Source organism: Triturus cristatus, chromosome 1_2 (genome assembly GCF_964204655.1).
Source record: "Triturus cristatus chromosome 1_2, aTriCri1.1, whole genome shotgun sequence".
Lineage (NCBI taxonomy): Eukaryota > Metazoa > Chordata > Amphibia > Caudata > Salamandridae > Triturus > Triturus cristatus.
Window position 1 is genome coordinate 1140762105 of NC_140580.1, and position 24003 is coordinate 1140786107.

General features: G+C 45.7%; 1 protein-coding gene across 2 annotated transcripts in view; it reads left to right on the forward strand.

Annotated features, from left to right (window-relative positions):
* Nucleotides 1-24003, forward strand: part of LOC146868866 (histo-blood group ABO system transferase-like) — a 547149-nt gene that overhangs the window by 281539 nt on the left and 241607 nt on the right. For both annotated transcript variants that reach the window (XM_085613883.1, XM_085613884.1), the window contains exon 3: nt 17912-17971. In XM_085613883.1, the coding sequence (XP_085470009.1) occupies nt 17912-17971 (60 nt within the window). The remainder of the gene's footprint in view (nt 1-17911; nt 17972-24003) is intronic.

Here is a 24003-nt window from a genome sequence, read left to right on the forward strand (position 1 = left end):
AATAGCTTAAACTCTTGGAAATGCGAGACCTATTGCATTCCAAATGCTTGTTTTGTAAAAGCTGTATGTGAATGCGCGCATGGCGCCTTGAATGTTGCAGGAAAGCATGTAGTGCCTGCAGTAGGAGAAGCCATTAAAGAAAATAGTGCTTACAGAGTAAATAAGACATATCATGTAACAACCGAAGTAAAAGGGCCAGCCCTTATGGGAGGTAACAAATAAAGACAAGGCGGTACTAAGGAGGGACTAACAAGCCTATTAACAAATCAGAAGCCATCTTTTAGGAAGGACAATGACACAAGCCAATTATAAATATGGACGGAGTGTGGGTGGGGCTTCAAGTCCATACTCCAATACAGCATGGGCCGCAGAGGGGCCGCAGAGCAGCGCATGTGCGCTGACTGAGGCTCGACCTACAAAAGCTTTATGTACTATGAGATAGACAAGTAACCTTCCAGATACAAGACAGCTAAGAGCAGAAACTGAAAAATGTCTAGCTATCCTGCTTAGTAACCATGTTCAGCATTGTTAACTAGGTCTTCCTTCGCAGTTACCTTTCCTTGCCCCACGTAGCTGTTTTGCTTTCAGTGTTACATTCATGACCCACAACCATGGAAACATGGCTTCTCGTAGCGAATAATATTTCTGCCATGAAAGAGCCACGAAGCAGTCCACCTGATACCGTGTTCTAATATTCGGCCATCTGTAGGAAATCATTTTAGATGCTTAAGGCTCGGTGGTGTAGCTTCAAAACATTATAACTCCTGTTCTCACGAGAAAACAAGCACACATGGATGCGAGTGAAAACACACTCACGTTCACCGTCCACAGAGGTGATTTATTTATTTCCCATCCAGTTTTCCCTATTGGAGAGCGCTCTGATGCCCACGAGCTGAGTCTGCGCTACATACAGTCAGAAAATAAATTAAATAAATAAATTCCAATAGAAGCCCAAGCTAGATGCCCTGCACATCTAACCTGGGCTTCTATTGGAATTCTATAACGCATATTAGCAAGCCCATTATCGCCGTTTTAGCGGTTGTTTCCTGCCGCTAAAATGGCGTTAATTTTATTGCCAGTCTTGCTAATATGCCCCTTAATTGTTTATCTCAAAGGGATTAAAAGGAGCAGAGTTGAGTTACTGTAATAGAGATGGAGGCTTTGATGGTACAGAAATTGAAGAGGTTTATTTGGGGCGGTAAGTTCCTGATAGACATATTACAAACCTCGCAGAGAAATCTTTAAGAAGAAGGGCTTAGATACGGTGTACGGTAGGATTAGGCTTTGGGTCATTGCCGTACAGGAATTTCCGTTTGACTCGATGCATGTACGGCATTGCTGATTATTGTTCACAACTAATTGATAATACTGAAGAACAAAGTTAAACCAGATTGGTCGCACACTGCTACACCTACCAGGCGTGTTCCCCCAATGAAAATGGTCCCTGAAGGTCAGCGTCGGCGGATACACCTATGCTCGAGTGTGAATGCAAGTATGCGTGGCGTGTGCCATCCCTGGACATGTGTTTCGAGGTAGTTGCCTCTCGTCAGCAGGGAGTAGGAAAATGTGTGGGGTTGCTGTGTAAGCTGCTAAAATCGTTATCAGGTCTAGTACCTCTAGGTCTAGGGCTATTTGCTAGTATGACGAGCCGTGTCGCGACCCACTACGTAAACTATTTAAAGCTCTTTCGAGCGACTTTGGGCTGACGAGCCTGGTGTCTGCACCTGCGCGCCTTGAAAGGTACTTTACCTATATATTTTGGCAGTCTACTTGGCACCCCGCATACCTACCTGCTCCCTGCTGACAAGAGGCAATTACCTCGAAACACGTGTCCAGGGATGGCATTATTTCACATACTCGTGGCATAGGCGTACTCACCGCTGCCACTACATTATCCAGAATTCTTTGGGGCTATTTGCTAGTATGACGAGCAGTGTCGCGACCCACTACGTAAACTATTTAAAGCTCTTTCGAGCGACTTTGGGCTGACGAGCCTGGTGTCTGCACCTGCGCGCCTTGAAAGGTACTTTACCTATATATTTTGGCAGTCTACTTGGCACCCCGCATACCTACCTGCTCCTTGCTGACGAGAGGCAATTACCTCGAAACACGTGTCCAGGGATGGCATTATTTCACATACTCGTGGCATAGGCGTACTCACCGCTGCCACTACATTATCCAGAATTCTTTGGGGCTATTTGCTAGTATGACGAGCAGTGTCGCGACCCACTACGTAAACTATTTAAAGCTCTTTCGAGCGACTTTGGGCTGACGAGCCTGGTGTCTGCACCTGCGCGCCTTGAAAGGTACTTTACCTATATATTTTGGCAGTCTACTTGGCACCCCGCATACCTACCTGCTCCCTGCTGACGAGAGGCAATTACCTCGAAACACGTGTCCAGGGATGGCATTATTTCACATACTCGTGGCATAGGCGTACTCACCGCTGCCACTACATTATCCAGAATTCTTTGGGGCTATTTGCTAGTATGACGAGCAGTGTCGCGACCCACTACGTAAACTATTTAAAGCTCTTTCGAGCGACTTTGGGCTGACGAGCCTGGTGTCTGCACCTGCGCGCCTTGAAAGGTACTTTACCTATATATTTTGGCAGTCTACTTGGCACCCCGCATACCTACCTGCTCCCTGCTGACGAGAGGCAATTACCTCGAAACACGTGTCCAGGGATGGCATTATTTCACATACTCGTGGCATAGGCGTACTCACCGCTGCCACTACATTATCCAGAATTCTTTGGGGCTATTTGCTAGTATGACGAGCAGTGTCGCGACCCACTACGTAAACTATTTAAAGCTCTTTCGAGCGACTTTGGGCTGACGAGCCTGGTGTCTGCACCTGCGTGCCTTGAAAGGTACTTTACCTATATATTTTGGCAGTCTACTTGGCACCCCGCATACCTACCTGCTCCCTGCTGACGAGAGGCAATTACCTCGAAACACGTGTCCAGGGATGGCATTATTTCACATACTCGTGGCAAAGGCGTACTCACCGCTGCCACTACATTATCCAGAATTCTTTGGGGCTATTTGCTAGTATGACGAGCAGTGTCGCGACCCACTACGTAAACTATTTAAAGCTCTTTCGAGCGACTTTGGGCTGACGAGCCTGGTGTCTGCACCTGCGCGCCTTGAAAGGTACTTTACCTATATATTTTGGCAGTCTACTTGGCACCCCGCATACCTACCTGCTCCCTGCTGACGAGAGGCAATTACCTCGAAACACGTGTCCAGGGATGGCATTATTTCACATACTCGTGGCATAGGCGTACTCACCGCTGCCACTACATTATCCAGAATTCTTTGGGGCTATTTGCTAGTATGACGAGCAGTGTCGCGACCCACTACGTAAACTATTTAAAGCTCTTTCGTGCGACTTTGGGCTGACGAGCCTGGTGTCTGCACCTGCGCGCCTTGAAAGGTACTTTACCTATATATTTTGGCAGTCTACTTGGCACCCCGCATACCTACCTGCTCCCTGCTGACGAGAGGCAATTACCTCGAAACACGTGTCCAGGGATGGCATTATTTCACATACTCGTGGCATAGGCGTACTCACCGCTGCCACTACATTATCCAGAATTCTTTGGGGCTATTTGCTAGTATGACGAGCAGTGTCGCGACCCACTACGTAAAATACTGAAGAACAGGAAGAGATAAAAATTGAGGATGAGGATTTTGAGGTTTATGCGATTAGAGAGGGCATTATGTAAGAGGATGAATGGGTAAAGGAGTTGAAGAAGGATGAGATGATTTAACAAGTGTTCTTAAACTGAAGAGCAAGTGGAGAGGACAGGAGAAAGATCAAGATCCTGTGCATGGATTTTGGAATGTTAAGGATGAGTTGTCATTGCAGGATAGTATGCTGTTAAGGGGGGCCAGATTGGTCCCGCCATTGTCTTTAAGGAAGGATTGGTCTCATTGGCACATAAGTCACACTGGGATCACAAAAACTAAGGATCTGCTCTGTCTTATGTACTGGTGGCTGCACATGAGAGAGGTGTGAGAGAGTGTGAACAGTGTGTCAATCCGTATGAAAGTCTTACATGTAGAGTTCAGCCGATGGTGGTGAGAGAAAGACCCAAAGAACCTTCGCAAGAGGTAGCCATGGACATCCTTGGTCTGATCCAACTCTCTAGTACGGATAAAGAAGTTATAGCCTTAATTGACATGTACTTCAGGTGGCCTGGGGTGAGAATAACCAATTTGGTCGAGACAGGTGATATCATACATTTTCTGGAGCAACTTTTCAGAAAACAAGGATTTCCCACCTCAATGCTAATGTACAATATGGTTCAACAGGTGTCGCATAAGATGGGAAAGTATCTTGGAGACAGGGGCATTTTACACAAGAAATCTGCTCTTTATTACCCGGAAACAAATGGAATGTTGGAAAGGCTGAACATGGTGATAAAGGAGAACATACAAAGGGCTTTGGCGAGTAATAAGTGTTGGAAGAAACAAGTGCTGAGTCTAGATGGTTTACACCAATCTGCAAGCAATTAGGCACTCGCGATCATCGTACTGCTCTACGCATCTTAAAATCTGACGCAAGAACCCTCTTTGTTTGCAGAGTGGCCAAATTCTTGAGTTGCGCCTGGATAGTCAGGCATAAAGCTTTCCGAATGGCGACATAACTTCACTTTATAAGCCTCATAGAGAACACACTATAGTACAAGATGAATGATTAAATATTCCTTGAATTAATATCTATGCACTGCCACTCATATAATGTACATCGGGTTTTACTTTTTTAAATTACAATTTTTTTATTCATGTTTTTATCAAAATGGAATATTTTATTATGATGAAACGATGTGTTATTATGTCCCGACGGATCAAATATTATGTACTTGATATGACTTTTTATGGTACTTTTTATTTGTATATAGTATATATTTAAAAGGCTTGTTTGATGCTTTTATGATACTTGTTATCGAAATAAAGCAATATTTGATTGAAGTGCTGAGTAAGATTATGAATTACAGGATAACTCCACACACCACCACAGGTATCTCTCTGTTTGAGTTGTTCAGGAGGAGGAAAGTGAACACATTAATTTGTCCGACTTGGGTAAATGAGGAAAAAAACGGAATTGAGAGAAATCAAGAGGGAATTAGAAAGGAAAACCTTATTTGACAGTCACAAGGCAGTAAAGAAGGTGGAGATTCAGGTTGGGGATCTGGTTAGAATCAGAAATCCCTGGCTAGGATTCACGAAATTACAGTAAAATGTTTCCGCTCCTCTTAAAGTTATCAACGTGTTTGGGAATGCTGTAAGAACTGAGGATCATAAGATGTGGACCCTGGGAAGAGTGGTGAAAATCAGAGATGAATCTGTAAAGTCTGATGTTAACAGTTACAGCAATATGGAATTTGATGGATCAATAAATCAAAGAGATGTACCTTTCAGCAGGAAGTGAGGAGAGGTTCCAGGGTGTCGAAGAGACCTGTGCATTTAAAGGGATTTGTTTGGTTGTTTTCCAATAACACGCACATTTATTTTGTCTTTAGGACATCTTATTTTGAAATGTTTTATTTGTTGTGTTAAGAAGAGGGAGGTGTGTGGTAACCCCTCTATGGTGTATTGTATTGTTTGTGTGTACTTCACATTTGCCTCTGCGCTCGTCTCTGAGGGTGGAATGTTATAGCAGTAGCATGCCCCTCTCACGGGTCCTATCTCCATGGTATTGGAATCTTGTGGTTTGAATTGAAGGGAGTTAAAAGAGGCGTTGAGCTGAGCCAAGTGTGGAGACATGTGTTCTTCTTTAGCTTGAAATAAACCTATTGGATCTAACCTCTTTCTCCAACTTATTTTCATTTCAAAATGCTACTGTGTGTGCCTTGCATAATTTCACCTGACTAAAACCTGCCCCTATGCGTACAGCACTGGCATCAACAGTTACGAAGTTCCTCCAATTTGAATCATAGAGCAAGTTCTGTTACGAAAGCATTCTTCGTTTCTTTAAAGGAACTTCAGTTCCCCACTCAAACGTGATCCCTTTTCGCAGTAAGCTTCTCATAGGTTCTACAATCATTGCATACCCTGAAATAAATTGTGAATAATATTCACTAAGACCTCAAAATGATTTAAGTGTGTCTTTGTCTAGAGGACTAGGTGCTTCCCTGACAGCTTAACTAAATCCTCACTTGGTTTTATGCCGTCCGTACTTAATGTGTGCCCAAGATATTCAATCTTATTCTGTAAGAACTTGCACTTGGACTTTGAAGCAATCATACCTTTCATAAAATTGTTAGTACTTTATTCAAAATAACATTATGTTCATGGGTACTTTTTGCTTAAACTAAAATGTCACTGAAATTTCTGGACCCCATTTACATCTTTAACCCCTTCGCCGCGGCAGGAATTCCGCCGCGGAGCTGGGGGGGGGGGTTTGGGGGCAAGTGCGGTGGCGCTGTGCTCGTGACGGAACCACTCCGTCACGAGCCACGGTTGAGCTGTGCTCATGACGGAGTGGTTCCGTCACGTCTCCGCCCACTGCGCTAATCGCCCGCACTGGCGGGGAATTAGCGCTGCGTTGGCATAGCGGCCGCCAACGGCTGCAGCATGACGGAACCACTCCGTCATGAGCACAGCGCAACCGTGGCTCATGACGGAGTGGTTCCGTCATGAGCGGGGAAGGGGTTAAATAAAATATCCATTAATTTCTTGAAAACTTTTGTAGCTGAAGCTAACCCGAAGGGTAGTCTTGCATATCTGCAAGAGGCAAATGGTGTTAAGAATGTAATGTAGGGGCATATTATCAAGGGCCTTATCTCTGCTTTTTTTGGCTTTAAAAGCCAAAAAAGCGGAGATAAAACTATCGCCCTATTTGCAAGTGGGTGCTAACATGCATTCGCGCATGTTAGCACCCGTTTTCCAGACGCCTCGCTTTGCATCTCTAATGAGATGCAAAGTGGGCGTCACTGGGCAGTACTGCATGTAAATTATCGCTGATGTGCACATCGCGATATTTACAAGGAGGCCCACGCATTGTAGCAGACGTTAGATTTCGCCAAAAACTAACGTCTGCTAAAATGCTGACTTACGTATACTTAACATTGGGGCTGGATTAAGCTGATACGACCACAGGGTCGTATCAGCAAGGTTATCGCCTTTTTCCATGGAACCTCGCTGGAAAACCAACGATGATCCATGGAAAACACCGCTATCGCTGGAATAATTATCGTCATTGCGCTATGCGTTGTTAATACAGCGCTAGCATGGAGATAATTTCCAGCCATAGCCGGCGAAAACAAATTCACGCTAAGAGTAGCCAGCGATAATTATCGCTGCCGCTTGATAATATGCCCCGTAGTCTTTGGACTCATCAGACAACCTTACCAGATGATATGCTGACTTGAGATCTTTCAATGAAAAATATTATGAACCACGTGTTGCTGCAAACATCTTTTGGATCTTAGGAAGTGGATGGCAATCCACTATGATATTTTTATTGAGTGATCTCAAGTCAGCACATAATCTAATTTCTCTAGTTTTGTTTTTGTAATTACAATACTTGAAACCCACTCAGAGGAGTCTGTTGGCTCAATAAATCCCTCTCTGGAGACTTTATCCAACAACACTTGTAACTCATTCCCTACAGAGAGTGGTACTGGTTTTACTTTATGTACAACGGGAGTGGCCTTGTCCTTAATTTTGATTGCATAGTCAAAACCTTTTACGCTCCCAATGTGGTCTGGAAAAATGGCCTGATTGTTTTTCAAATCGTCTTCTACATACACATTTTCTTCCTCACACACATAAGATACAGGTAGTTCACCAAGGGCTTTGGGATTTGGGGTTCCTGGTTTCAAAATTATACCCAGCCGACACAGATCTCTCAAACCTACTATGTCTCCTTTTTCTGTGACGTATATTTTGGCTTTGATACATCTACCTTTAAATTCTAATGAGTCTTCGAAGCACCTTAACATGTTTATGTCGAATTCTCCAAATACTTTTGGATTTACTTCAGTTTTCTGTAAATTAAAGTTCTTCCAACACCTATAAAAGGTTTGATCAATAGTGATGGGTGATCCTAAGTGAGCCATAAGGCTCAGTTCCACTTCACCAACATGTACTGTTTCTAGTGGGGCCCTAAATTTACCAGTAAATCCTCCACAGTTAGAACAATGTTGGAACACATTTCTTCATTGGATTCTTCTAAGGCATTAACTTTAACATTGGCTTGAAAATTAATACTTATGACACTTAATACACTTGTTTCCTACTGCAGGACAACTTGGAAAATCTCTCAGATGAGAACTAGAACCACACCTGCTGTGCTAGTGCGTGACTTAACACCCCCCCCCCCCCCGTGCACAGTTAGTTAATAGTTGTTTTGTTTTTGGTTTCTATACCCTGGGTGTCTTTTCCCTGGAGGCCCCTTTCCATATTAGGTTGCATATAACTGAAAGTCGTAAAGTGTTATGAGTACTAGGCAACGCGCTGGGCCACTGCAACTATATGGGAGTCGCTGGCATATGATGGAAAATTGGAAATTCAGCCTAGGTATGCTGTATGTCGTGCTGATGAGCTGTATTTTAAACTGTGTCTCATGTGTTGGTAAGAGCTGGTATATCCGACCGATGTTTAAATGCCATAAAAATATGTTTAAAATAAATGAGACCTAGAACCACACCTGTAACATATAAACAAAGATTTGCGTTAAAGTTATTATTTTTGAACTTATCAGTTGGTTTGCCTTCATACTTCTCATTGCCTTGTAAACAGCTGAAGTTTGCGAACTTTCACTAGCTAAGCTTTGGTGGACAGAACTGAACGTTCAATACCCTTGGCAATATCAATAGCCCCATGTAACGTCGGGCTTCTACGAGCTAGGACTCTTTCTTGTATCTTGTTTTAATGACAATGAAAGAAACAATTGTCTCCATTATATACATCAACAATGTCTTTAAATTCACGCGAGGCAGTTAGAATTCGTAAAGCTGTATGTATGTATTCTTTATTTTCCTGTTCAGATTGTTTACACATGGAGAAACCTTGGGCCTCATTTATGAAAAGTGACGCATCACTGTGTGTAAACAGTGATGCGTCACTTTTCACTGCGCCCTCCCTGCGACTCCAATGATGCGTCATATTTACAGTATGACGCATCATGTCGCAAGGAGTCACAGATACGTCAGTATTTCTGACGTATCTGTAGGCGCAAAAGTGACGCATCGCTGGAGTGTGTCACAAAAGTGACGCAACTCCAGCAATGTGTCCTTTTACATGGGGCAAGCCCCATGTGGAAGGGCCTGTGTCAGTCTTACGCCTGCTGTGAGGCAGGCGCAAGATATTGACGCATTTGCACCCTAGAAGTGGCGCAGTGAAATCTCGTAGATTTCACTGCGTTACTTCTACGATGGGAACGCCCACCCTGCATACATTATACCTGACGCAGGTATAATGTAGCGCAGAGGTTTACAAAGTGACGCCTAGATGCGTCACTTTGTAAATATGGTGTAACAAGGTCCAGTTTTTACGTCGCTGATGCGTCACAAAAAGTGACGCATCGGCGGCGCAAAAGTGACGCAAGGACTCATAAATGAGCCCCCTTGTCTCTCTACCCCCTCGTTGGATTCCTCAGTAAACCGTTTTCCCTACGTTTTACTGCTTCTGCTTACTCGTTCAATGGTATAAATTGGGCTGGTAAATTTTCATACTCTGGTAAATTGACAAAGATTTCTTGACCAGCATTACCAAGTACACCAAAGATCACTTCGTTTTTCCTTTCAGGGTCATATTTTTTTCGATTTTTATCGATCATTTTCAAAGGGTCTGTGCCAATTCTCCCATCTCATAGGCAGCTTCCCCGGATTATTTCATAAGAATGCTGGCTGACTGATAAGTGTGACTTTGAGCCATGCTATCCCACTGGGAGTGTGCTTACACTTGCTTCTTTTCTGCCAAAACTGGTCGCTGTGCCTAGTTTTTGCTACTGACCTGCTCAGAGGTTTGTGAATATCTTGAGGACTTTCATGTGTGCGCTTTATTCCATTTTTTACGTGCTGCTCTTTATATTTTTTTTAACCATGTATCGTTTAATCATAAAAACACTCACCGCTGCCGTTTGCCAAGCGATGCAGATATCGGTTTAGTTATTTACATAAGCACTATCTACGCAGTTGTGTGCTTAGGCGATTCCTGCGATCCTTGTGTAAATTAACTGAGAAACGTTAAGAAAAAAAAACCGGTGCTTCAGCTGCCGGCGCCGCATCCAGCTGATAAATGGTTGTAAAGCAGGCCTAGCCCGAACCAATATGGTGGCGCATTCTAAAGCATAATGACGCGATCACTGATATCACGGAACTGCTGCTGCGCTCGTGTAGGTAGCCGAGGCGCTGAGACGAATCCTCTCCAAGGTCCACATTCGTTCAGAGCATAGACGGTGAATGCACGTGCGCGACCCCCTCACGGATTAAACATGATGTGCCTTGCATTCAACTTTGGAACTGCGCAACTCAGGGAATACGTGCAGCTTCTTCTCAGCTCTGTTCATATCGGTCGCAAGAACGAAGATTCCCTTCGCGATATTCCAAGCGCCCGCCTCGATCTGCTTTTCTGTAATAGCGGTGGCCTTCACTCCATTTCAGCTCGTCGCCAAAATGTTGTGATGACAAGAAGTCCGCTGTCGTTAACAGGCTACTTTTATTTGACAAGTATAAAACGAATAGGCCTACATGCGCAGGTGACAGCAGAGAGATCTACCTGCTTGCTGTCAATCTCCTGTTCTCCCACATGAGCATTCCATGACATCATAGAAGTACCACATGAACATTCCATGACATCATAGAAGTACCACATGAGCATTCCATGACATCATAGAAGTACCACATGAACATTCCATGACATCATAGAAGTACCACATGAACATTCCATGACATCATAGAAGTACCACATGAACATTCCATGACATCATAAAGGTACCATGACATCATAGAAGTACCACATGAACATTCCATGACATCATAGAGGTACCACATGAGCATTCCATGACATCATAGAAGTACCACATGAACATTCCATGACATCATAGAAGTACCACATGAACATTCTACCACACTGTGATCTAGGAACATAACCACTACCCGGTTGGATAAAAAAAAGTGTTAGTGAATTATTAAGAGTATGAGACTGTAACATGTGCATGTGCATAAACAATATCATGGGTGAGAGTATGTGCAGGTGACTATATACAACAGAAATCAGTTGAAAAGTATCTGAGATTTGTGTAAATCATTTCTAATTGGATATCAGAGCTCAAAGACTATTAATTGTCATATTACAAATGAATCTTGACAACTTTACAGTAATTATATTTCACATACCAGCTATTGGCTGTTCCACAACAGGAAAACATAAACAAATACTGGCGTGTTTTTTTCTAAGAAAGGTGCCGCCCTTTGTGTGAGGTGCTGCCATTTATTTGTGGGTGTGGTCGTGCCATTTATTTGTGGGTGTGGTCGTGCCATTTATTTGTGGGTGTGGTCGTGCCATTTATTTGTGGGTGTGGTCCCGCCATTTATTTGTGGGTGTGGTCCCGCCATTTATTTGTGGGTGTGGTCCTGCCATTTATTTGTGGGTGTGGTCCCATTTATTTGTGGGTGTGTTCTGCCATTTACTTGTGGTTGTGGTCACATTTATTTGTGGGTGTGGTCCCGCCATTTAATTGTGGGTGTGGTCCCGCCATTTATTTGTGGGTGTGGTCCCGCCATTTATTTGTGGGTGTGGTCCCACCATTTATTTGTGGGTGTGGTCCCACTATTTATTTGTGGGTGTGGTCCCGCCATTTATTTGTGGGTGTGGTCCCGGCATTTATTTGTGGGTGTGGTCCCGGCATTTATTTGTGGGTGTGGTCCCGGCATTTATTTGTGGGTGTGGTCGTGCCATTTATTTGTGGGTGTGGTCCCGCCATTTAATTGTGGGTGTGGTCCCGCCATTTAATTGTGGGTGTGGTCCCGCCATTTATTTGTGGGTGTGGTCCCGCCATTTATTTGTGGGTGTGGTCCCGCCATTTATTTGTGGGTGTGGTCCCGCCATTTATTTGTGGGTGTGGTCCCGCCATTTATTTGTGGGTGTGGTCCCGCCATTTAATTGTGGGTGTGGTCCCGCCATTTAATTGTGGGTGTGGTCCCGCCATTTATTTGTGGGTGTGGTCCCGCCATTTATTTGTGGGTGTGGTCCCGCCATTTAATTGTGGGTGTGGTCCCGCCATTTAATTGTGGGCGTGGTCCCGCCATTTAATTGTGGGCGTGGTCCCGCCATTTAATTGTGGGCGTGGTCCCGCCATTTAATTGTGGGCGTGGTCCCGCCATTTAATTGTGGGCGTGGTCCCGCCATTTATTTGTGGGCGTGGTCGCGCCATTTATTTGTGGGTGTGGTCCCGCCATTTATTTGTGGGTGTGGTCCCGCCATTTATTTGTGGGTGTGGTCGTGCCATTTATTTGTGGGCGTGGTCGTGCCATTTATTTGTGGGCGTGGTCGTGCCATTTATTTGTGGGCGTGGTCGTGCCATTTATTTGTGGGTGTGGTCCCGCCATTTATTTGTGGGTGTGGTCGTGCCATTTATTTCTGGGTGTGGTCCCGCTATTTATTTGTGGGCGTGGTCTGCCATTTATTTGTGGGTGTGGTCCCGCCATTTATTTGTGGGTGTGGTCCCGCCATTTATTTGTGGGTGTGGTCGTGCCATTTATTTGTGGGTGTGGTCGTGCCATTTATTTGTGGGCGTGGTCGTGCCATTTATTTGTGGGCGTGGTCGTGCCATTTATTTGTGGGTGTGGTCCCGCCATTTATTTGTGGGTGTGGTCCCGCCATTTAATTGTGGGCGTGGTCCCGCCATTTATTTGTGGGCGTGGTCCCGCCATTTATTTGTGGGCGTGGTCCCGCCATTAATTTGTGGGCGTGGTCGTGACATTTATTTGTGGGTGTGGTCCTGCCATTTATTTGTGGGTGTGGTCCCGCCATTTATTAACAGGCGTCATTTAAGCACATTCTTTTGGGTGGGAGCAAGTGGCAAAAGACACTTTTCAGTGTTAATCCGTGCTCTACAGCCCAGCCGGCAACCCCTATGGTGATTTAATACTCTTAGGGCCTATTTGAATGGCTTGTCAGGGGTGGTAAACCCGATATCATGTTACCGCTTTAATGTCTATGGGGAAATGGCTTGATACACGAGGGTCTGAGTTTCTAATTCCTTCTCTAGGGGCCTTCTAAAGAACCCAGTGTAATTTGTGTGCATGTTGCTCTTGGAGATTAAGACTTGTGTGTCTCACTGGTTCTAGCAGAGCGCACCTGGGCATGCCTCACACAGTCTTGCACCCTTGTGTGCCACTCGATGCCTACTGGCAAATGGCAGCTGGCACAGATTGGATTTCACTTACGTCCTCGCCGCGTCTCTCCTCCTCGTCCCTCTGCTCCGGCTGGAAAAGGAAGCTCCCAGGCTCCCCTAAGCCAATGCAGCGTTGAGATTGGTCTGAGTACTGTGGCTCGGCGCTCAGACGGGGAATGGGAGCCTGGGCATGTTCTCCACCAGGCTGTAATGCAGCCTGGGTGGAGAACGTACACATTTACAGAGAGCCCACTACTCCCCCCCCCCCCCCCCACCCCCCCCAGCAGAGAAGCCCCTCCCCACCAAGCTGCCACAGCAGGAAAAAATTATATCATAATAACATTGAGTTATTATCATTTTATTTTTCCTTTATTTACACTGGTAAAAAGCAGTGGTGCCATGCCCCTCCGCCTTAGTGGAGGAGCCGCCACTGCTCCTGGGTACACCACTGTGCACCTCGAGTCCAAATGTTTTTTTCATCTTTTAACAAATGCAGCAAATACATTTTAAATGCTATTATGTGGACAGAGGAGTCATGGTAAACATGACAGCAGCAGTGTTTACCTGCATGAACGCAACATTTAAAAAATCTTGGTGGGGGCGCCATGAACGCAACATTTAAACAATCTTGGTGGGGGCGCCAATACACATTTTCACACCGAGCCGCATCAATGCTACAGCCAGCCCTGGCCATACCATTGCATGTTATTACAGAAACCATGGCTGCTGCATTAAGATCCAAGGGATAAGGGCCACTGGGCAGGCCAGTGATGGTGCTTGGGGCTTCCCTGCAACGACTCCTTGTGCTGGTGCCATCCGCAGCTTACAAAATATCGACTTTAAAATGTCATGTAAAGGTAAGTGCATATGGGCTTAGAATAGGAAATCTGTATTTTTCTGTGAATGCCTTGGCGATATTGCGCTGTCGATATTGTTTTTTCTATATTGTTGAGAGTCAATATTTTTGTGGCTGATATTGTGACATACAACCTTTGCTAGTCTGTGCCCCAGAAAGAATGCTACACTGCACAGTATTACATTTGAACTGCAGCACCGATTCCACGTGTTATTCCCCATTCCATAGTCTATACAGGATTAGGGGTAATACTGCAGTAATACCGCTGCCCAGAATTACTGATGCCTTAGGTATTGATAATACCTGGTTGGTAAGAGCTGGATGTCTTGTGATGGAAAGTTAAGTCCTCAGTTTCGCCATGTTATAAAGTTAAACATTTTGCGTAAACCTTGGCCTCCTTTCAATTTACAAGTAGATTTAGCCTGAATCTAGTTTTCAGAATTCTGTCTGTCTTTGCCTGATTTTGATAAACTTCTTTCGGTGGCTGTTTCAGGTCCCCTCAGAGGCTAATGTCCTGCAAGATCTTACAAAGCACTTGCTCACACGATCGGTCCATATCTTCTCAACTCCTCCCTGGCCCTTTAAGGCTATTGTCACCCCTCCCCTGTACCCACCCCCAAATAAACAATGCCATTGGATACAGGTGACCTTGTTTTTTCTTTATTTCTCTGGTTGGATGACACTATATTGAGGTTGAGTACATCGACCTGCAATATTATCGCATCTACACCTTCCCTACAATTGCTTTGCCAAAGAGAGTATTTAACTGCGTCAAAGAGAGTATATCACTGCGTCAAAGAGAGTATATCACTGCGTCAAAGAGAGTATATCACTGCGTCAAAGAGAGTATATCACTGCGTCAAAGAGAGTATATAACTGCGTCAAAGATATAACTGCGTCAAAGAGAGTATATCACTGCGTCAAAGAGAGTATATCACTGCGTCAAAGAGAGTATATCACTGCGTCAAAGAGAGCATATCACTGCTCTTCCTGCCTCCACATCTACTTATCCAGCCTCATCTTTTCATGCACTGGCTATGTCAATGTAGTGGTTACAATATTGTTGTCGTGCGATATACCACATGCGAGATGATGGGAATACCACTTGCCGTCTTCCGTTTATTGCGCTCCATCCCAAGCGGCTGTCTTTCGTTATCACTGGGGCAGAGAGATAGAGGAGGGCAGGGTAGGGGCTTTCATCCTTCCCGATGTAGCATTCAACAGCATGGAATGCCCAACACCGCGACTAAAGGGAAGAGGTATCGAGGCAACGGTCCTTACCTGGGATCGTTACATTTTCACAAGTGAAACAAAAAAATAATGTTCTTTGTTCGAGTCAAAAAGTGGACCAATTCCTTGGGAAGATGCAAAGGTAAAAAAAAAAAAGTCCTCTCCAGGCGCTATTTGTGGCAGTGGGACACTGTGCCCGCAACCATGAAAGGCGAAAGGAGAACTGGCACTGCTTCTTGGCAGTCACCCATGAGACAGTCCCCCTCCACCCCAGCGCTAATGAGCTACTCGCGTCTCGTTTCCATGCTTCGCCCACCTACCTGTGCCCCAATCACTGGCGGCAATGCTTGCCTTACCATGGTCGGTGATGCTATTTTACAGCCACAATATGCCCCATCATTAATGGTGGTGGGGAGGGCACTCTGCACTTACAAAATAGCCCAATGCTGAGAGCCTGCTGGTGGGGAAGCTTCACAGCCAAGGTGGAAAACCTTGCCTGTGTGCAGTGAAGGTTTCAAATATACCCAACTATAACTGCGTCAAAGAGAGTATATACCTGCGTCAAAGAGAGTATATACCTGCGTCAAAGAGAGTATATACCTGCGTCAAAGAGAGTATATACCTGCGTCAAAGAGTATATCTCTGCGTCAAAGAGAGTATATCTCTGCGTCAAAGAGAGTATATAACTGCGTCAAAGAGAGTATATCACTGCGTCAAAGAGAGTATATCACTGCGTCAAAGAGAGTATATCACTGCGTCAATGAGAGTATATCACTGCGTCAAAGAGAGTATATCACTGCGTGGCATACGGCTTTACCTTCGCCTGCATTTTAACTCTCACCCTGGATCCGCCAACAACTCTCTGTAAAGCGCCAAGCTCTCCACAGGGTGTGGCACCTCATGCAAAATTCTTAGCTACTCAAATACGTGTAACCCAAGCTCACATTGGTAAAATAGTTTCAAAATTGTTTGGCCTGATTTAGAGTATGGTGGACGGTTACTCGGTCACAAACATGACGGATATCCCATTTGTCTTATTTTAAATGCATTAGGATATAATACACCTATAATAGGATGCAATATCCATCCGGTTTGTGAGGGCGCACCGGTCTACCTAACTCTGAAAAAGGTGTGTGGCCTCCTAGCTTGAGCCAAGGAGCATAGCAAACAATAAAGTAACAATTCCTAATTGGGGTGGCGGAAGTGTGGTGTGAAGAGGGTGCTATTATCATTATTACTAACGTCATCGTCAGAGCATCTCCACCACCCCATAAAATCTCAGTCAAGTTTTCCAGAAATCTCCCTTTGACAAAGGGCACTCTACGCAAAACAAACAGTACCTCACAGAGCGGTTCAGCGACACAAGCCTGAGTTGAGGCGCTGGTCCCCGCTGCCTTCTTGCTGACCAGTTGCGCACCGCGTCTGGAGAAACACTCAGGCGGAATGCCACGCTCACGCTCAGCCTTTGGTGGGTTTTTCCCGACAACATCCGGTTCTTATTCTCTTTCTCAAGTCTCTTGAAACCCCCCACAGTTATAACAGGTTTATATCTATATATTAATCAGCGTTCAAAAAAGAGCCAGCAAGATAGTGGCGCTTCAGAACAGAACACATTTAAAAAATAAAAATAAAAGATTAAAAATCATAAACAGTAAAGTGTTCAGCGGTGCTCTTCAAACACGAATACCAAGTGTTCAAGAGGAATGACGGGAGGTCATTCAAAGAAATCGTGTTTCTGAACTGATCTTCACCATTGAGAGACATTGCACCCAACCCAAAACAGGGTTTTGGCTCCACCTTCCATACACATTGTGTAACTAAAAAGATGGACGCCACCATCTGCCTGAACATGTTAGCATGTGTAAACACAGACTGAAGAAGATGTCTTGTAATAGTCAACACTCTAAATATCCTCCACTGCATGTAACCCCCATTATCAAGCACCTGCCCCCGAATATGCCGCAAATTAACCAAGCCCTAACATCTGTAGTAAGTACATTTTTCTGGGTTTAGGATTTAAGTACATTTCAAAATATGTGTTGCATTTTTTGTAAGGTAGACTTTGGTGCTGTCTGTCTACTTTTTGGAGTCTGGAGTTTATGTAGTCTGTGTTTTTCAACATGGAACCATGGAATGTACTTTAACACCTGCTGTTCTGGAATTCTCGTATCAGCTTTCCAAGCTGTGAGAGCACTGTCAATTTGTGTCAGAAAGGTAAACCCTCCAGGAAGTGTTTCCAGGTCATGAGTTCAATTCAAGCCTTCCATCCTTCTGAGTTCACCACATTGAGTAAATTGGGTAGGAGTAACCAAGCATTTAGAAATGACAGAGCCTGTTATAAATGGTTGGTTTTTGTATACAAAGAGGCACATAAAAAATATGTCAATAGACAGGAAAAAGTAGGACATGAAATGAGTGAGCTTTGAAAGTCCAACCACAGTATATGACGTGGTATTGTCTTGTCTTTTCCAGGTACTCCTCCAACCACGCAGACTGGGATCTGAGGAACATCTGCACTTGCCCAGAGTACAAGTAAGACAATGACCGATTGTGTGACTATCAGTACAAGAAGGAACAGAAATGGAAAGCACACCCTTTCGGTACAAGAGACCTGCCTCCCTGAAGGACCTAACCTGCCATGTCTACCTAGGACACCAGGCACTGGCAGCATTTAATAACTAAGCTGCCATTTTAGGTCTTGCCTTAAGACAGCTGTAGCGGTCTACTGCCAGTAGACTTATTGTTTCCAATATAGTCCCAGAGTGAACTGTGGTTCCACCCAATGCTCATGATTTGATTGCTTTCTTGTCTGTCTCAGTTCCCTGCTCCAGATAAGATGGCTTCCTCCATGCGCTTGTGTTGCTTCTGCCCAAAGAACCTTTCAGTCTCACTATGTTTGGATTGGATGAGTTATATCCTTCACTGTAGACATCAGGACCTTCCACTGCCGAAGACAAAGCATTATTTTCCCTTCCTCTCGCTCCTTGCTCCCCCTACACTTTTATACCCCATTCTCTTTATGTTGGCCCTTCCCAGCACCCACTGTAGCACGCTCTAACCCCCACCCACTGCTGTATTGATAGGCGGCCATGTTTTGTATTTTGGTAATGTTTATTTATAATATGAAAAGTCTTTAACCTCTTAAGTGTGCTTGTTTAATTGTTCAAGTCATGCACACTCCTTTTGCTTTTTTTAATAATATTTCTTTATTGGCCATTTTTATCAACCATTCTTCAATCTTTGTGAGTGTTACGTTAACAAGTAATGCTTGTCAACTGAGAACGAAGTACAGAAAGCTGTTGAAACACAATCAGACTCTCAAAGTTAAACAGTCTGTTGGCCTGTGCATCTCTGTGGTCCTATCAAGAGGGGGAGGGGGAACAAGTGTGGGCGGAGACTCTACAGTCCTTTCAAGTGGTTCAGGTTTATAATGGAAGGGGTGAGCCTGGCAAGAAGCTGTAGGACCGGGCAGGAACGGTCACAGCTTCGAAGTGGCTTATCAAAAGAGAAGTACCATTGGCATGAAAGAGAGTCAAATATGTTAAAAAAAAATTGAAGTTTGGTCCATCATCTGGTACATGAGTTGCTCGTGAGATGCTGCTACGGACGTCCTGTAGCCACTCCGCATGGGTAGGAGGTAGTTTATGTTTCCAGTGTCTGAGAATAGTGACTGAGGCCACAGCCAGTGACGTAGCTACCCACCATTTCATGGTCAGGCAGTTTCAGGGTGCCGTGTAAAAAGATCAGTTCAACAGACAGTTGTAAGTTGTGATGGTTGCACGAGTTTGTGTCCATAACCTGGCGCACCAATATGTTTGGAGGGGTACGCAGGTCCCAACCAGATGTAAGATGTCACCGTTTGGGTGACCTCCAACAGGCAGATGTTATGGTGAGGTGGGCCTCCTGCAACATTGAGGCCCCCAGTGCCAGTCATGCAGCAGTTTGAAGTAACTAAGCTTCGGCCGCGCCTCACGGAGACCTCTACCATGAGTATCCAAAAGTTCCAACCAGTCTGAGTCAGAGTAATCCCTAACAAGCTTTACTTGCCACTTGTCCTCTGGCAGGGTCCAGAGAGGGCGTTCAATGATCTCTTCCAGCAAAGCTTTATATAATCCAGAAAGGATTCCTGCACAGAGCTCCATTTGCGCAAGTAGTGGTGTAAGGCTGAGCAGGAATGGGGGAGTCCAGTGACCGTTTTGAACTAGGGAGAAACTCGTAATTGGGGTACTTCCATTCCTGTTGTGCCCCCAGTTGGAACTCCTCCTGTAAGGCTCAAATGATTTCAGTCCATTCAGTTGCCACTGGGAGGCCTTCGATCATTATAGATCTGTTGCTCCAGATAGGGACAGCTGCGTGGAGGAAGGGGTGGACCTTCAGCTGCCTATGCGCAGTGACCCAGGTATTCAGGGCTTCCCTGAGAAGAGGGTTATCTTTCCCCTCTGTCGTGGTGGGAGCATTGTAGACGAGGTCATAAGGTACTGGTTCTCCAATGAGATGCCGTTCAATCTGTACCCGATCGGGCTGTTCCAGAAATACTCCTGGAGCTCTGTAGTACAGCATCATCTCGGGCAAGCCGAGGCCTCCAGAACCAGTGTCTGCTTGCAGTTTGTAAAGTTTGAGCTGGGGCTGTTGGCCATCCCAAATGTAGGCCTTACAGAGCTTGTTGGGTTTGTGCAGCAGACGGGGTGGAAAACTCATACGAGTCATTCCAAATTTATAACTGGAGAGTCGCAAAAGTGGCCATATCTGAAAATCTAGGGCGGTTTTAGCCAACAGCATGTCCATGTCTCTTTGAGCAGTCAGTGACAGGTCGTTAGTGATGTGAATGCCCAGGTATTTAATAGTTGTGGTAGACCTGGTGCAGGGCAAACTACCTTTCATTGCCGAGGACGCGGTCTGGTTAAGAGCCGCGCTTTTGTCTCACTTTATTTTGTAGCCAGAAAAGAGGCAGAAGGCCGTTATCAAGGGCAGAAGAACATGAAATGGAGGGTTCCAGGTGGGTGAGTGCGCTCCTTTTGTAGTGCCCTTGACATGAACAGGTCGTCAAGCACAGGGAAAAAGAAAATCCTTCTGGTGCAAGCACGAGAAAGATTTAAAAAACAAAAACAAATGTTGGGTTTCAAGGAATGAACTTCCCTTTTTCAATCCAGTGTAATGAATAGCGTGCACAGGGCCCTGATGTCACACTGATTGAAAGTGAAACCAATCAGCACCGGTAGGCACCGAGTGGTATCACTTTGATCAATGCGCGAGCCCCGAAGCAAGCGGGAGAGGTATCGCTGGAAAGGCAACAATGTCCTGTTGTACAGCGGTACCTTTCCCAAGTGGATCTCTACTTGGAGATAACTGCAGGAGGGCAATCCCCAAGCTGGGATCCACCCTCTAGGCCCCAGGGATACTTATGAGGGAGGGGTGACCCCCAGGGCAAGGTCAAGTCCCTCATTTCCAGCTGACGGGGGGCTGCTTGAGGAGGTTACCCCCAATTTCCCCCCCTGGGGGCAGCAGGGAGCTAGACCACCAGCGATTTATATTAAAAAAGAAGGTGGGGGTGGTCTTCTTTGGCATGGAGCCAGGCCACCACCCCAAAAAAGGCATCAATGTTTCTGCACCCACCCCGGGGCAGATTGGGGGCACTACTACCCAATCGGCCCACCTAGACTCTCAGGAAATATTTTTAAGTGCTCAGGCATCAGTTGGTGCCCCCACCCAGTAATGTAAGGAAACTTGAGGGCCCCCCTGCAAATACATGGAGGGGGCCTCCGAGTTCTGGATCCAGTCAAGAGTTCTCAGAGGCCCATCGCTCTCAGGGGCCCACTGCCCATTCACAGTACCAGACGGGAGCCTCCTGGAGCTCTGCCCCCCCCACAGGGTTAATGTTATTCCACTGACCTCACCCCATAATGGCACCAGCAGTCGTCCTACTTTTCTTACCCCCATTGTGCCCCCTTGCTCAAAAATAGAGATAAAACAGTACCCAAATATGTGGCAAGGCCAATTACATGAGGCAAGAACGGACCAAACCAGGGCGAGTGCAAAGACCACATTAACATCATATGGTCAGTGTTCATCCATTCCTTCCTGGACAAAAGGCCTATCCACCAGAGACGTTTCAAGGCATGGGCAAAGTGGGCTCTGGCCCAGGGACCCAGCCTTTCAGGGGCCCCCCGATAGATCCAGCTCTGTTCTGCAGAGAGCCTTGCCCTGATAGGGTGACCAAGCGTCCGTAAATTTCACGGACAGTCCGTAATTTCGGCCGTCTGTCCATGAAGGTTTCTTTAACGGACGCCATTTGTCCGTAATTTTACCAGCTGTTGGGTGACAGCCAATCATATGCCTTTCTAATGCCAATCCTAGAGCTCGCTGGTACTCTACAGGAGTGCTCTCATTGGCCCTGATTCAGGGCCAATGAGAACAGCTTTAGGGTACCCAGCCATGGCACATCTGGACGTGCAGAGCACGTTTTGAGCCTTTCCCTTTTTACATTTTTCAGGACCCTTACTCGACCCCTGACCTGTAGACTCAGTAAAACACGTTCTAAAGGGACCAGGCCTCAAGGCGCCATTGGCTGGATTGGAGGCTTGGGAACTGTTAATGTCAGAATCCGAGCCTAATGCATTTTTGGAGGTTTCCTGCAGTTCTGGCTATTCTTCAGGAGATCCTCATCACACAACGCATTAAACAGATTAAATGACAGATACAACATGGTCTCTGTGCGGTGGTGTAACACGAGAGCACTGGGCCCCAGTGCAAGCATGATAATGTCACCCCGCTGTCTGTTTACACAGTAAAAGGCAACAGTAATTGGTGTGCAATGGACCCGGTGTCGCTGCTCCTTCTCCACCGTTGATAGCTACTGCCCTGTATCATGGTCATCGTAATGATTTTCGGGGCCCTGTGCATGACATGTTTAGGGGCCCCCTGTTCGGAACATTTGTGAATTTTATTAACCATTTTCTGAAAACTGAGGCTTACATAATGCACAAAAATATTAAACTATGTTAGTTTTAGAAACTGAATCATGCAGAAACAGTAAATTGATACTTGTATAGCACACTACTCACCCGCAAGGGTCTCAAGGCGCTTGTATGAATACCGCTGTGGAACCCATCCTGGCTTTCCCTGTGAGGCGTCCACTCCTGGGCACCCCCAAGGTGGAGGCCAGGCATCCTTAGCGTTGTGGGGGCCGTTGTGGAGATTAAGCAAGCTATTGCCCAGAGTTGCAGAGTGGGACTCCATGATTGGAATAGGCACCGAGGCGAGAATTATCAGGTCCGTGGAATTTTTTGAGCCCAAGACCCGCCGAGGTGGGGAATTGAACCCTGGTCCCGGGCTAGACCTCTGCATCAGGGTCTGCCGCTCTAATCATTGAGCCACACTTCTCTAAACAGCTGATATATGTCTTCCCTTGGGGCCCAACAAGCCTTAAAACTACACAGGAGAGGGGGGTACGTTGAGATAAATAATATAGAAATAGATCATCTTCCTAGGGGTGGGAGGGGGCTTTATAGCTTGGGGTCTTTGGAAGTTGCACACTTTGCCCTTGTCTTAAAACGTCTCTGCTCTGTATTTGTTTGCAAATGGCAAACTTATTTTAAACAACGAGGCGTAGCTTTTGTGTAACTGTGTGCCACAAAAACCGGACCAAAACGTTATAGGTGGTTGCTGCAAAGGCTCTGGAAGAACTGTTGAACGCTAAACTATGTGCATTAGTGGCGCCCAGGGCGACAATCTTTGTTGGTGCCCCTTCCAAGACCTTCTTTATGTATTCCCTGACTACCACCCACCATGGTGCCCCTCATCTCTTCTTAGCCCCTCTCTCACATGTATTTAATTTATAGCTTATATAGCTACTCATGTATATACACTGTACAACCAATGGCCAACAGAAGGTCGAGCCGCGCTTAGGCTCCAGGGCTTGGGATCACTTTTTAGTATATTTCCCTGCTTTAGCAGGTCTTCGGAAGCACTACTATGGCGGTTGCGTTGCTACTACCCCACCGCATACATAGAGAAGTCTGCTGTGCAACTGGCCCCCATACCTTTGCCCCAGGACTCGTGGCTCTCCACCTCGACTTTCACCGGTCAAGAATGAGGTAAGCATCTGAGGCGGACCTCGGCGTGTACTGAAGGCAGCCAGCAGCCTGGGCCTGGTTGCAACTTTAGGAGTCCCTCTGTCCCTTGTGACCGATTAAGGGGTTGTGTTAATTGCCAGCAAGTTACTGAGCTCAACCTGCCTGCTCAATTTCTGCGTTCATCGATATCCGGAGAAGAAGCTCGCCATTTTAGATTCAGGGTGGGTGGTATGTCCGTCCCATGGCCTATCCTAGAACTTACCTTAGGAACTACAGCAAGGGTGAAATTCTTGATGGGCCTCTTTTGTATGCAACTCTGCAGAGACTCAGCTCATAATTAATATGAAAAGGTGGGCGAGTGAATGAGTGAAGGGATGAGTGGATGACTGGATGGATTAGTGAAATGGTGAATGGATGAATGAAAGGGTGAATGGATGGATAATAAGCGAAAGGGTGGATGGATGAGTGAAAGGGTGGATGATGGGTAAGTGA